Below are 16513 nucleotides of genomic sequence, written 5' to 3' on the forward strand. Positions count from 1 at the left end.
GATAATAAATAGGTCCAGTAGCAAACACGAGCTCAAATTAAGGATGGCTAAAGTAAGGAAGCCTAAGTCAAAGAGAACAATGGCCTAGGAGAAAGCTCCTAGGTCACAACCCATTAAGTGAAGAACATGATACCTAGCCTAAGAAAAGAGGCCCAAGGACAAAGGGTATAATAAGATGAAAGACCAAGTCAAAGGGGTCAGAAGTTACTATGCACCTGACTTGGGGGGGGGGGGATCCCAAGGCACGCATGCTCCAGGAGGTGAGGTAATATCCAGCGGATAAAGGGAGGCCAGCTACAGCCCCAGGGGGAAGAGAAGAAAGGGAATACTGGAGAGAAAGGGAAAGACGGGCTTGGACATCTATTATCCTTGTCATGAATAACAGGAATAATAGACTGGAGGACTTGAAGAGACTACGTCTAGCCAGGCCCAATCAGAGAGACCAAAAAGTCTAGCCCAGTCCAGCCCAACAATACCCTGGGCACTCCAGACAAAACCTAGGGTCAAGGGCTGACCTGTCCTTGTCAACCTGAGTGCTACACAACTGAAGTGGACCTAATCTTGGAGGGAAAATAAGGTCCAATGGATAATGACCAGCTCCCTGTTGAAGTCAAAGGACCAACGGATAATAGAGGGAGCCTGAAGAGTAACAGTCTATAGGGAGATTCTCCCTGGACCATATATATATATTGTATACATTCCTTTTGTAAGGTCAAGTTCAGGAGAAATGAAATAATACACTCACTTTGCATGGTCATCAAGAGTCACCTCACACACTAACACTCGAGCACTCATAATCAAACATTCATTTCAATTGGGGTTTTTACATTCTTATCTTCCTACTGGCTTGGTCATCATTCTCACTGAAACCCACCATCGAACTCTCACACAAATCATGTCCGGTTCAATTAGGGTTTCAACAAATACTTTGTCATTTTTAACATTCTTTCGTGTTTCCCCATCTATCAAACATCCCAAAGTAACGAATTTTACCCATCTACGAAGCGTCCTAAAGTAATGATTTTTCATGTTTACCAAACATCATAAAGTAGTGAGTTGATCATTCGATTCTCATATGGTAACCTAACAGAAAAATAACAATAGAATGCAAAAGCAATAGCCCATCATAATTGGATATACATCTTCATTCACCACAAGTTTGAAATTGTTAAAACAAAAAAAACAATAGCAATGTGAAGCATACAAGTTTCTACTTCATGTGCTATGCACAGCATGTATGACATTTACACCATAACAAGAAGCTATGAAATATACCATGTTAGCATCTACAACAACTGCACTAATCTGCACGATAGAACCGGATCATCTTTAGCACCGACACATGTTCCTGAAATGATATTATCATCCAACATTAGCAGCCCAACTCACTTGATATAAGTATATAACCCTCATTTACAAAGAAATAAAAGTTACACAAAAGGTGTAGAATCTAACCTGCAACATTTCTTCAGACTCAGGCTGGGGTGGAGGAAAACAGAAGCCCGTCGAGCAATTCTCCAACACTTCAGGGTGTTTCGTATATTCTCTGTGCCCGTCACATGCTTTCATCTTATACTTGAACATCTACAAACAAACTTTGCTTCTCATAAATCTATGCAATCACTAAATTTACACTATTCATCTGTCTATACACACACACACACATATAGAGGGTCGCTGAACCAATTTCATGTAGACAACTTAGAAAATTGCATAAACAATTGTACTTATTGCTTTATATGTGAAACAGTATATGTAACCAGCTCTCTTTCTCTATCCCACTATACTTCTAATGCACTTTAATACAGGTATTGTAATGAGACTACCCCTGTACACACACATATGGGACTATGGGAGGGTTCTAGTAGAAGACAGTTTTTTTGTTGCTGCAAAAACAGAAGGAACAAATGGATCATTCATTTTCATTTGAAAATACAAGAAAATGGTTAAAATACAATGTTTATTCATCTCTTTCAGCAATCAACATTCTAAAAAGTTACAAAAACAAAATCCGTTTATTTATAGAACCTACACATGTGTATATCATGTGTAGGTATACTTCCTTCACATACCTACAAATGTGTAGATAAACGTTTAAAGATGAAAAAAATGCCTATAGACAGATTAGTTTAATGGTGTCTTTTAATGTATATAACAGACAAATGTATGAAGTAATAGTTATTAAAAAAAATAAACCATTGATGGAAAAATATAAATGATCTAGGCTTTGTTCTTGTTTTTCGCTCTAATTTAGTCGTCTGAAATGAACCTCTCACTAATAATATATATGCACACACACACATACATATATATGTATATATAGGGAGGAATGATATGAAAAACACTAGCAGTTTTACATACCTCAGACAGAGAGACAGTTGGTTTCTCCAGCTCATCACCATCAATGTCTACACCAGTCCCCTGACATTCTGGACAAAAGGGGGAATATATTTGCTTCTTCACCGCCTCCTCCACACCTTTGGCGCCACCCTTTTTCCTTCCACGTTTCTTCACTTTAGGACCCTCTAGTTGTTTTGTAGAAACTTCATACTCACAGAACAGCACCCAGTGAATCAAGCAGGAAATGTGAAATACATGAAACGCCTGCATATCAAACAGCTTCATACCAAATTTGATGCAAATAACAATGCACTAATGAATACAAAAGTTTCAAACGATATGATGCATACCCCATTCAAGTTTCTACTGCTGCAAACAATTCTACCAGTCTTCATGTTGACAAGTGTGGCCACATCTTTACCAGGAAGAATCTTGTGTTGACAGATGTCACATACTCGTTCTGAAGCTAAACGCCTATGCTCACGCATCTCTTTTCTCACTGTACGGTTCTTTATAACTCTCACTTGCAGGGTTTCATTATCATCACCATCTTCCTCACCAGATTCATTATCATTGGTCGAGTTCTTACTAGCATCTTCTTTATCAGAGAATGACTTCCTCTTCTTTCCTTTCTTACTTTCAGCAGATGAAGGAAGCAAAAACTTGTCATCAAGCAAACCCTTTCTACCCATGTCATAATCAAATGAAAATGACACAATACCAAAGTCATGTAGCGGAACCATATCATCTTGGTCAGTATCACCAAGCCATTCACACCATATCCTACTCAACCCTATTGTAACTCCATCCTTCTCAAAGTATCTAGCACCAATTTGGCCAACGCCAATACTTCTCACTTCCAACTCAGACACTTTGTCTTTAACCAAAACATTAGGAATAACCAAACGGTAATCATTCCCATCATCCTCTACACTTACATCATTTCTTTCACTGGTAACAATCGCAAGACTGTTGTTCTCGTTCTCATCACTCACATTTTCCAACAAGTTCGCATTCGCAGTCACCAACCCATCGGTTTCGTTAACCGGAACATGAAAGAACAACATCCCATCATTAAAAGGCCAAGGATTCTCCTTCAGCAAAGTAGCCTTCGCAGCCTCATACATCTTCCTATGAAGCTGCCCACGGAGATGATCATGCAGCACCGAATCACTATGGCAAGTAGCCAGGCACAAAATACAAAAGAATATCGGCTTCTTTTTATCCTCCCTAAGCTCAACATACTCGTGTCCTTTCGACCTCACATTACGCAACGTAGTTCTCGCCAACTGTTCTTTCAAACTACTAACACTACTAGTACTCTTCAGAAACCCTAACTCCTTACTACTTCCCGCCATTCAATTCACAACTTCAAATGTTACCTAATCAACGCCTAATAAACCCTAATTTCTACAATTATGAATCTAAAGTAACTAAACCTAAAACTATTGGTAACAAGTGTAAGTTTAGAGGAAAGAAGCCTTGAACTTACAACAACGAGGCGTGTGTATAGAATCCTTGGGGAACCTTCGAGCGATTTGATCGATTGTTGTACGGACTTGTGCTTGGCATCCGCGCAGAAATTGAAGCGAGCAAATGATTTCAGTTGACATCATGATATGTGAGTTTGTTAAGTGTGTGTTTTTCAGTGTGTGTGTGAGATGAACGAATTTGTAACAGAAAGAAATGTGAGATTAGGGGATGAACCGGGAAAAGGGAGGATGTTTGACGGTGCAGAGTAATGGAAATGATCTTGGTCGTTGATTTTGATGGGTTTTTAGGCTGATTGGTGCTTGGCCGTTAGATGTAGTTGCATTGAGGTGATTGGTTGTTATATAAACATGAAAACATGTCATTTTACAAAAACTGATTACAAAATGAAAATATCTTAAAATTGTTATAAACAATTATGGTTTGATGACTATCCATATTTTAACCCCACGTTATTATTAAGTTTGTATTAATGTTGTGACTCTATAAATAGAGGGTTATTGTATTTGATCTAAAATACTTAATGAAAAGACTTATCTCATCTATCATTCTTTACTATATCTATCTTTATATTATGTTCTTATTATGTTTATCTACTATATATCTATCTTTATATTATGTTCTTATTATGTTTATCTACTATGCTACTTGGTTGCTAATAGGTTGTTGTTTTACAACACGTTATCAGCACGAATTGCTCGCATATTATAAGGTAAGTTGCTATTGTCTAATTAACATATGATCATCCGTTATTATCTCAAACATGAACCATGTTATAAGTCGTACAAATTTTGAGCTACGTTAGAAAATTGTCTTTATGTTATTTTTCATTAAATCTTTCAATATAGTCCGTGTGGTAGTTTATATATAGCTTCTATAATCTTATATTTTTATTATGCATGTATTACATAGTAAACAAAGAAACCAACCATCATCGGGTTCTGAAAAAATTTGGTTATTTTCATAAGTTTACTTGCTATTTCTTTTATTCTTTTATTATAATTCTTTTTCGAGGATGATGGTGATTGAGTTTAACCAGATCTAGTTATTTCTAATTTTATTATAACAAAACGACAAAATAGATCTATAATACGGTATCATGCAAAATAGTATCTTGTCACAATTTAGTTATGTTATATACATATTCAATTAGAAATAGATATGTTGCTCTCTACAAGTACAATAATATAAGAAATTATAATGATATAAGAATTTAATATCCTGTGTTAAGATAATTTGATTTGCTACTTTTAATATTCTGTAGTGGCAAAATTAAGTGTTATAAGATGTATTTTTGGTTTTATAACAATTACATCTTATAATTGTTATGTCATTTTAATGTAAGAAAAAGATTGGTATGCTAAGTAATATTTAATTTATAACTTTCTAAGTTAATTTTGATTGTTGAGATAACCGAAATTTACATATATGGTGTTAAAAAGACACATTTTGATTCAATTTTTGTTTGGGTATAAGTTTTCTATTAAAATAAGTATTATCAGTTTTCCTATAATAGTTTGAAACTCTATTCTGACTTCACATTCAATATTTGGACTAATTATTGGAGGTTATATTTATTTGATTTATGAATCAAAGATTAGTGATTGACGGGTCGATTTCACAAATAACGTTAAATCAAACCCAACTAAGTTTTGCTTAATTTAATTATCCCTCAACTTTTCACCCTATTATTCGGTTTTGAAAAAGGGATAATTTTTAATGGGCTCCATGTTATGACGATGAAATAAATATAATTAAATTACATATATACATGAAAGTTCACTTTAACAAATGGATTATTTACATGCATGAAGATTATGCAACTTTATAGTCTATTGTAAATGTCATTAAGAAAATTTTTTTATTTTATGGCTTGATACATATTACCAACGTGAATTTATGGATCACTATTGTTTTTGGTGCCATTATATTTGTTTAAGTGTTATTTATATATTTGGTGAATTATCGTATAGAGTGCATAATTCAGTCTAATAATGGATAAAGTTGCTAATATGAATTATATGGCTACCACATAATAACATGACACATAAGAAATTTAAAGGAAAGTTGTATATTTTTGTTTATCAAAACTAATTTGATTTTGCAAACATTTATCATTGTTCCTTTTGCATTCAAAGTTTACATTTATTGATGGCTACAAATATTTAAATTGCAAGACATTGTCATAAGTATATATGAATTATTAGTTAGCATTTGTCATGCACTAAATATTTTGCAAATGATGTTAAATGATTTTAAATTTCATTATTTTACGTTATGGTATATGCCTTCTCGATGCTGTAAAGTATTTATATAATTGGTCTTAACTAAAAAAACACATTATCATACTCATCGAAAGATTATAAACACATTTGAGTTGCTGTAAAGTCCATTTATAATATGACACTTATTGTGTCAAACTCTCTAAAGCTTATAGACATTTGTAAAATGAACATTACTCAATCATAATTACTTCTCAATTGATATTTTTGTGATGAGAAGATTATTTATAAGAAAATGTTGAATAAAATAATTATTCATTTGTCACGCTTCATATGCTCATGAAGTGACAATATTATTACAAGTATGTCAAATATTTGAAATGACAACCATGAAAGTTGTGTGATTCAATTCTACCCATTCCCTGTAGTGAATAAGATGTGATGATATAATGATCGATGTAAAGATCATGATTATGACTAAAGAAATTGTAATGATGTTATCATGAAATTTGTCTTGTTATTAATCCATTCCTTGAAGTGAATGTGACGTGATATAATGAATAGTGTAAAGTCCATGATCATGATAATTGAAGAAGTTGTTATGATGTCCATTTGAATAATGAGAATAACTATGTTATTGAGGTTATGATTATACAATGATCATTATAAAGGTCATGATCATAATAAATGAGGGATTGTGATGACTCTCACATTGATAATGAGATCAACCATGTTAATATTAAAAATTGACCACAAGAAGCGGCACTTTAAGAGAGTGATTATACGAGAATAAAATACGGTAAACGTGTTTTAACATGAATGTTTGAAATGATGATACATTATTCTCTCGTATTTTTTGTCGTGTAATAAACAAACACGAGTGAAACTAAAACATGTATGATCATAAACCGGAAATTTATTGATCATGATTCTTAAATATATTGGCCTGACCGGTTAGACCATTCCGAGTCATAGATGATGTGAAAATATTGAAGAACCAGAAGATTCTTCATAGTAATTAAACATACAATGTTTGCTCTCACCATAACTTAATTATTACCCAACTAATTTGGGTGTAAATCTCTAATATACTAATGAAATGAAAAATGGATATGTGTATCCGGACATGATGCCATTTAGTGTTTTAAAATCAATGTATCGTCTAAATGGTTATCAAATTCGCAACCTGAAGTTTGCGTAACTTGTGACTTAGCTGATAGCGAGCACATTATTCTAGACTATTTTGATAAATATGATGATATTGATTCACATTTTAGTAATGATTATTAGAATACGTGTTAAACTACATGTGACAAATTTTTGCTTTTGTCGATGACGATGATCTAACGTCTATGATTGATTGCAAATCCAATAATCATGAGAGCAAGAGTTCATATTTGTATGCTGCGGCATATGTTTTTACGTGACGTATTATTAATTCACATATGGCCAATTAGTTATAATAATTTATTCCCATTACAATTGGTTCTCGGTCAGGAACCAAATATTTCCCATTTATAGTTTTAAAAAATGCATAACACATTGCAATTACTCCACCACAATGCACAAATATGAGACATCTAGGAAGGTTGGGAATATATGTTGGATATGGAAAAGTATTGATAATTATGTATTTTGTAACACCCCAACCCGGAACAGGCTAACGTGTTACTATTACAGATATCAAATCAACGCCACAATCCAAAATACAACAAAAATTAATGCAACCTACGTCATATTATTAAACAAAATGAATTAACTTTTAGAAGCTTGAACTTCATTTTTTTTTATCTCTCATCACTAAATTCCCAGAATCCCGGATTACCTGAAAACAAAATAAGAAAAACAAAACAAGAAAACACGGCTGAGCCAAAAATTGCCCAGTAACGGAAAGAACAATAGTATAGGTAAGGACAGACGTAAGAGAATAAATATACGAACTTCAATTCAAACTCAAAACCAACCCTTTTTACCGAAACATATACTTAACAAAATTCAGATGTATGATCCGACACTCGGCCAGAACATGGTCAAACGCATGCGGAAATATATCAGAACTATAACAAAAACACCCAGAGCCAGAAACATATAACTTGTAACATATAATGTGTGACGAGTAACATATAACGTGTAACATTTAACTGAACTATAATTTAATGCGAAACATAATCCGATACACGATCGGGACGTAATCTGAATATACTCAAATTTAATCAAATGCATATACACATATCAAAACGGACCAGAAATATAGCGAAACAAAATATAATTACTAAAATACACGACGATGATGTTAAAATAAATAGGTCGTGTAATACGGAAGCACCCAGAGCCTAAACAGAGGGGTACACAGCTAGCTAGTCCATGCACCAAGGAGACGGTGTGGGTGGCGTGCACACATTGTTCCATCTCAAACAGAAGTCAGGAGTCAGGAGTCAGGAGTCGGAGCTAAGATCGATCTATACGCCTCTAAGTGGCCAAGGTACTACATGAGTACTTTCAGAGACGCCGTGAACTTTGATTACGCACTGTCACGATAAGTGCCATGTCAGGAGTCAGGAGTCAGGAGTCGGAGCTAAGATCGATCTATACGCCTCTAAGTGGCCAAGGTACTACATGAGTACTTTCAGAGACGCCGTGAACTTTGATTACGCACTGTCACGATAAGTGCCATGTCGTTGACGCCCCAACGACAAGTCAGAAATGCTCGGGTAACAGAGTACTGAACTAAAGTCGTATAACTAAAATATATTATATAAAATAACTGAACTCAAAATATAACCGACGCGTAACGAAAATCCGTACTACAAAGTAACAAAATAAAATTTATACTATGAGTAACAGAAACCAGAATCCGTACTAGGAAGTAACGAAATATAACTAATACTACGAATGAACGAAATCAGAAACCGTACTACGAAGTAACGGAATATAATAATACTAAGAGTAAACGAAAACAGAATCCGTACTACGAAGTAACAAGAAACAGAATCCGTACTACGAAGTAACGGAATGTATATATAATACTAGAGTAAACGATAACAGATTCCGTACTACGAAGTAACGGAATATAATTAATACTAAAAGGAAACAAAAACAGAATCCGTACAACAAAGTAGCGGACTATAATTAAATACTAAAAATAGCAAAAACAGGAAACCGTACTACAAAATAACGGAGTATAAATAATACTAAAAGGAAACAAAAACAGAAACCGTACTACGAAGTAACGGAATATAAATAATACTAAGAGGAAACAAAGACGGAAACCGTACTAACGAAATATAATTAATACTTCGAGTGAAGAAAAACAGAATCCGTACCTTAGTAGTCGTTTAGGAAGCAAAGTAAAGTCGAATCGTGTTACGTTGTACTAACACCTACATTTCATTTATTTCAATAAGATTTACTTTGTGCTATGTTACGCTGTCTAGTTTACTTGTTGACCGATGATCCCGGCGACTTTAACACAACTCTTTCCGCTAGTCTTAAAAAAACGCTCAAACATAACTAATATCTTTTACCCAAGATTAGGTAGTTGGCCTATGGCCATTTTAAACAAAACGGATTTGTTACCCACGAACCTTGATTAATTTACTTTCATATTTCAATTTAATTACAGATTAAATATAGCATACTCATATATAAGTTATATTTCATCTAATTTATGTTAGCATCTTGAGACAATCATATTCTGTTTAGAATAAGAAAGTGGCCCACTTAACAATTAGTTTAAAACAAATTATTTTACTGGTTATTTGACTATTGAAGAAACAACTAGCATGAGTATTAATACATGGGATAAGATTATAATAATTATATGAATGTGCATGACCAAAACAAGTCAGACGAACAGAACTATTAAGTTATTTGTGTGACCATTTTCTTTGTAACGAAAATCTCATATTTATTAGATGTGTTAGTCGCCGGAACACGCCATACTGGAGCAAGTTAAAACCTATACAAACCAGAAGCGGAGAATCAGAACTATTACCTCACTTGCCGAGTAACATCGAACGTATAAGTACAAAAGAGAACACAGATGCGTGTTGGCGGCTGAAAAGCGGAACAAGACATCAGGTGGTTAGAAACAGTGACGCTACGCGGCGGCTGTAGTGGCTGTGGCTGGCGGTGGGGAGGGTTGTGGTATGGGTGTTTGAACGGGGACGGTGGCTGACGTGCATGAGCAGAGAGAAACGGTGATTTAAGGTTTTTTTTTATGTTGGAGTCTTATCGCGTTTGTGTATATATATATTAAACGAGTTATAAGCGTGATCAAATTCCTAAATAAGTTAGTTGTTTGTTGCTCAAGTTTTCGCTGGAATGTTACAAGTTGTAAACTTGCTCAAACTCAAATTCTTAAATTTCTTATTTTATTCAAAACACTCATCCGTTGATGTTATTATTATTATTATTAATTATACCATTTACAGTTTAAAATAATATTTATATTAAAATTATGGTTATTCGTTTGTTATCTAATACAAAAGTTTGGGTTATTATATATTTAGAGTCATCAACGTGGGATTCGTTTACGACTCAATATTGATTTTTACTTAAACAAAATAATATTTCCAACATGAAGGGGAAATAAGAAGCAGTTGGAAAATTAAAAAGTTGTAATGAATTATCATTATGTTGATCCTCAAGTTAAAAAGTTCATACAAGAAGTTAAAAAGATCATTCATTTACAAGAATTTGCGAATTAATTACCAGATGCATTCACTGACCTAAATAGAGTGACTAGCTAAGTCACATATAACAACTGCTAGTGCTCCAATTAATATTATTTAAATGACAACCATACATTGGTGATGAGTCTATGGCACGCTTGAAGCATGATAGATTATTCAGTTCAAAGAATAAAAATCCTCGAAAATGGAGCAAGTAATGAAAATAGTCAAGTCGAGGTATAATGAAATATTCTCTTTAAGAGACGATAGACATGATGGTTCTAGAAGAGAACCTCAGGTACCTGAAAATAAAAGAGATCTCAACAAACTATATCATGTCTAGATATATATGGAATCGAAAAAAAAATCGACGTCGTTGATAATTTTTGTATAGCGCTTGAAATAATGAAAACGTTGAGGATCAAGAACTAAGTTCTGCCGATAAATGAGATATTAAAATGATTGGCCAACATGAACAGATGCAAATGATGCAGAACTGAATTCTGTCACGAATCTGCTAGTTTTTGGACAAGTGGTCCATACAACTAATTTTTGTAATATATATTAGATATAAAAGAGTCTTTTCTGTGAAAGCTTAATAAGAAAAATAAAATTATGCAAGGTAATGCATAAGTGGCACAACGATGAGGAATTATATTCTCTAGTGGTGGATGCAACACAATTTAATATGGTAATACAAGAGAGAAATTAAATGCATCTGATAAATATTATGATAATGAAATTTATCCTTGAAGGATTTAAATTGCCAAAATCATATATAATAAGTTCTCGAGAACGATATGATTGTATTATATAAATTTGGATCCAAGTACATATTATTCTTATATACATTGATGAATGGAATATATATGGAACTCCAGGTGAGTTACCTAACATGATTTATTGGCTAAAAGTAAGCATATTAAGGATGTAATTCCTATGCATTAATAAGTATATGATGATATTGAATATACTATGTACAAGAATGGTACAATATGGAATTAAATTAAAATAATTCTTGATGACATCTTTAAATATAACATAGAAAAGAATGTGCTAACCAGATGAAGTTATGTGCCAAACTCTTGAAGAGTAAAATTGTATACATGATTGGTTAACATGGAAGGAAATTCATGATGGATTGCAAAACCTTTTGAGTTGTATATTGTATACATGATTGGTTAACATAGAAGGAAGTTCATGACAAATTATACGTGCATGAAGCATTAAGCTAAAATCTCAAGAAATTTATTATATGATAACAAGTTCTATACGTGAACTATAAAAGCTGAATCAGAAATGATATAATCAACTCGGTGATTAACTCTTGGAAAAGAGATATGAATTTGATATATTTGATCCATGTATGGAATATTTTAATATTAAATCAATAATATCATGTTGATGATAGCATTGTATCTTATAAGGAGATGGTATGCGTGTATAGCATTTCTATAATGATATTTTTATCAATCAAACTTCATATATAAAATGTTGGAGCATTTTAATATGAATGACGTTCATCTCATATAAAACAAATTACCCTAATTCTAAATCCAACCACTTGATCAAGAAGTACTATAGTTTATTGCAATTGGTGCAATATTTCTCACTAGTTATACACAACTAGATATATAATTTATTTTTATATATTAATATGATATAACTTGTTTTAAGTGAAGAGGCTTTGAAATGAGCTAAACATAAATATTTTGACACATTCAAGGTATGAAAGATATGAGTCTATATTTTACTTCGAAATGAGCTAAACATAAATATTTTGATTCATTCAAGGTATGAAAGATATGAGTTTATATTTTACTAACCCGTAAAAAGGAGGTCTGGTTAGTTATGTTGATGCAGGGAATGTAATAAAGTCATAGATGTGGTACTTATTTACAAGATGAGACACTACAACTCACTTGTTTACAAGATGAGGCACTGCAAGTCATACACGAAGACTGTACATCATTCCTCCAAATAGGAAGTATAAATTACAAGATTAAGCGGAGGAGTTTTAATTACAAAAGTCTTAAACAAACTTTCCCAGAAGATCAGAATCTGCCACTTAAAGGATGTATAAATGAGGGGGGGTATTATATGCGTTGCACTCTTTTTCCCTTAGCTATGGTTTTGTCCCAATGGGTTTTCCTAGCAAGATTTTTAACGAGACAACATCCAAAAGCGTGTATTTGCTTTGTCACATGGATAGTCAAGGGGGAGTGTTATGAATAATTATGGTTTGATGACTATCCATATTCTAACCCCACATTACCATTAAGTTTGTATTAATGTTGTGACCCTATAAATAGAGGGTTATTGTATTTGATCTAAAATACTCAATGAAAAGACTTATCTCATCTATCATTCTTTACTATATCTATCTTTATATTATGTTCTTATGTTCTTATTATGTTTATCTACTATGCTACTTGGTTGCTAATAGGTTGTTGTTTTACAACAAAAATGTCTTTGTTAATGAGTCAGGGCAGGGTGGTTTCGTGTTCGAGTTTGAAATTAAACGAGTCAGCTTAATTAGGTTTGAGTTTGATTTTAAAGTTAAACGAGACTAAGATTGAGTCAACGATCTAAGCCATGGTAGATTTTGGCTCGGTTACAAAAATGAGCCAACTCAGCTAAGGTTGTTTCAAATCAAGTTTTTTTAGCTAATTTTATCTGATTGAGTCACGAGCCGCGAGCTTTTTGAACAACCCATGCGTTTTACCTCATAATGGCCATTTTACTTTTAGATTTCAGAAATGTTCCTTACATACAAGAAAACCGGCGTCGGCGCCCGTATTAGAAACACTATCGTGTGACTTAATTTTTTATCGACATTCAATTTAGGAGCAAAGTATACCTAAGAAAAATGTGAGCAATTTATAACAAATGACAACGGATTGAATGGCAAGAATGAAGTTAAAGTATCAACATCTTAGAAGACAGTTCTCAAGGAAGCAATAAAAAGATCACTTACACATGAGTTCCAATTTACAAATAACTTAGAAAACTTTATTGAACAAAGAGGAATAGTCCGAAAGCATTTCATGCTACTACTTTTCCACAAACCACAGAGCACTAGATTGTTCGGTGTCATCTCGAACTTACAAGCTTATTAAATAATAGTACACTGTACAACTACCATATTCGGTAGTACAACTACTAGTCTTGTTGTAGTATAGAAGACACACATTTATGTCGCACAATACAAACATAAGTTGTTTATATAACAACGGTATCAAAATAGACGCTAATGTTTTAGTTTATTCAATCTTTACAATAAAATACATCATTAAAGAACATATTCATAATCTTTCATCACTGTATTACATGTATTTAATTCATTTTGTAAATGAAATTCCAAAACTTTGTTTCATTTTTCATTTTCAAAGTGCAACAAGCTTAAGTTCAACTAAAATGTAAACATGAAGTCTTAATTATATAATGAACAAGCTATCCATTTTCTAATATATATAATATAATTTATGTAATTTCCTCACTAACACATTCTTGCTAATTTCCTCCCTCTTATCATATCAGTTTAGAATTAGGTTATAAGCCGTGGCTTAACTAGTAAGGTTTTGTTAAAGCGCTACGTCATTGTCACGTAGACATTAAGGCTTTAACTAACTCACACATTAACCAGGATGTTGTGGCCTAACTAGCTAGCTAGGGAGAAAACAATGAAAAAAAAAACTTGATCGGTTGTTTGTAAGTGGCCACACCCTCCATTTGTTAAAGAGCTCGTTATCACTTTAACAAATCTCCATAACGCCTTGGGGCGGTGTAGCCGGCATTAAGAGGCCGGCACATCAGCCATAAAGCCGGTTAACTAGCTCTGCAACGACCAACCATATAGATGAAAGTGGTATCATATATATTGTCACGTAAACAACGTATACAATAATTTATTTTGGTGATACAGCTTTTACAGTCGAAAACTTTAATTCGAACAATCAAATACTAAAAAGTCAAAATTCTTTGAACCACATAACAAACCAATAAATCAAAGAAAATACAACTGATATGGCAAGCAAACAAACCAACTAATTAAAATTTTATTTCTAGTTACAAATCAAAGTATAAGCCCGAACATCATGAAACCCGCAACATCAAGTAGAGTAACTATGAACATATATATTAGACAAGACAAAACCACAAACCAAAACACCACAAATCAGAGTTTAATTATGTTCTAGATTACAAATACATATTACATGACGTACGCTCAAATGAAATGAATCAATCATTTACGAAGGTGTTTGATCTTGCGCCAACCTTTTTTGCAAGAACTTTCAACTATCCTTGCTCCTTTATAGAAGAACCTCTTTATATCCTTAGCCCTTGACTTAACTTGACGCTCAAAGCTACCCATTCTTGTTGCTTTTGTTTTGACTATCAAGATGAGTTTGGTGAGAAAATTGGAGATAAGTGTGACGAGGGATTATTATTATTATTATTATGAATAGAGGAAAAGGTGATAGTTTTTAAACGGAAGTCACAAGAACCGTTGGATCAAAAGATACAAGAGCACGTATCCTTGGTAGGAGAAGTGATAAGCAACCTTTATTCTATCTTTTTTCTATTTTCTATTGAGGGGTCAAGAATATTGTATTTTTCTAGTGACATCTAGCTATTTTATATTGTAAACTTCTAAAAGAATAAATTCGTACTATATGGCTATCCTCAAAAGTTCAATTATTGGAGCTCCTGTTTGTACATAAACACCACAAAGTTTCTATTTGATTTACAAATAATATATAAAAACCATAACACATAGTTGAAAAGTGAAAATATAAGCTATACATAACAAATAAGCGACTAGCTTTGCGAGCCTATTTTTTTATTTTTTGCCGTTTCTTTTATTTCGCTGCTTCCTATTCTAATTCTTAATTTAACAAAATTAGCTTAGAAAAACATTAGTAACAAAACATAATGTATTATACGTAATTTCATTCATATCTTATTTCAAAATACACGAGTTACTTACATAGCAAAACAAATAAACAAAAATATTTAAATCCCCAAGCTGCCTTTCTCCCGCTTTGAAAAAAATCTATTGTTGCATCATGCAGTCCTAACTACCAAACCAACACTTTGCTTCCGCCACCATCATCTCGGTGACACCTTCACTTTGCCACCACCAACATCACCATATTAGCACCATCTCTCTCGTACCAGTATCACGATCTTTTTTACTTTCTCATGTTTTTGTAGGTTTTATAGTTTATAATAGTCTAGACAATCTTTTTGAATCGTCTACGTGTTACTCTTAAATTGGAGAATTTTAATGGTATTCCTGCAATCTCTATATAGGAATAGTATTAAACAAGTACTTAGTACTCTACACTTCCTAACCCATATCAATGTTTATTCTTATTTCTCTTTGGTGTTAAGTAAATTTAATTAAACTAAAATGGCTTGATGAAGCTAAAGTCACAAAACAGTTTTTCATATCTATTACTGGATATAAAATAAATATTAAAGATTAAATATGTGTTTAATATTGCTGAGGTGGTGAGTTGTCAATGTAATGGGGCTGGAATGAGTGAATGACCTTTAAAACTGTTTTTCAACAGTCATTTGGTGTTGTATACATCATCTTGAGTTATTATATACCCATTCATTGCATCCAAATTTAATTTGATGTATGTTATAATCTTGTTAGCTACTAGAAAGTAATCAAATGTCATGATTTTTCACCATCCTTGGTTCATAAACTTATTTATGATATTTTACCAAAACGTTATCCATCTATAAATGTATTATAAAAAATTGCACAAAAAT

General features: G+C 32.9%; 1 protein-coding gene across 1 annotated transcript; it reads right to left on the reverse strand.

The window, feature by feature from the left end:
- Positions 1-1126: 1126 nt before the first annotated feature.
- Positions 1127-4036, reverse strand: LOC143569104 (uncharacterized). The gene is made up of 4 exons (XM_077055088.1): positions 2691-4036; positions 2362-2604; positions 1456-1584; positions 1127-1348 (listed from the first exon to the last, which is right to left on the reverse strand). The coding sequence occupies exons 1-4, from the start codon at positions 3696-3698 to the stop codon at positions 1301-1303; spliced, it is 1428 nt and encodes a 475-aa protein (XP_076911203.1). The 5' UTR covers positions 3699-4036; the 3' UTR covers positions 1127-1300.
- Between the last annotated feature and the right edge of the window lie 12477 nt (positions 4037-16513).

The sequence above is a fragment of the Bidens hawaiensis genome, unplaced genomic scaffold, assembly GCF_021521415.1.
Source record: "Bidens hawaiensis isolate Kalapana, Puna unplaced genomic scaffold, B.hawaiensis_p1.1 tig00024311_1, whole genome shotgun sequence".
Taxonomy (NCBI): domain Eukaryota; kingdom Viridiplantae; phylum Streptophyta; class Magnoliopsida; order Asterales; family Asteraceae; genus Bidens; species Bidens hawaiensis.

Coding starts and splice junctions, on each gene's coding strand:
- LOC143569104 (XM_077055088.1), bottom strand. CDS start 3,698: ATGGCGGGAAGTAGTAAGGAGTTAGGGTTTCTGAAGAGTACTAGTAGT. Junction 1,585..2,361: donor CAACTGTCTCTCTGTCTGAG/GTATGTAAAACT, acceptor GTTTGTTTGTAG/ATGTTCAAGTATAAGATGAA. Junction 1,349..1,455: donor AGTCTGAAGAAATGTTGCAG/GTTAGATTCTAC, acceptor ATATCATTTCAG/GAACATGTGTCGGTGCTAAA.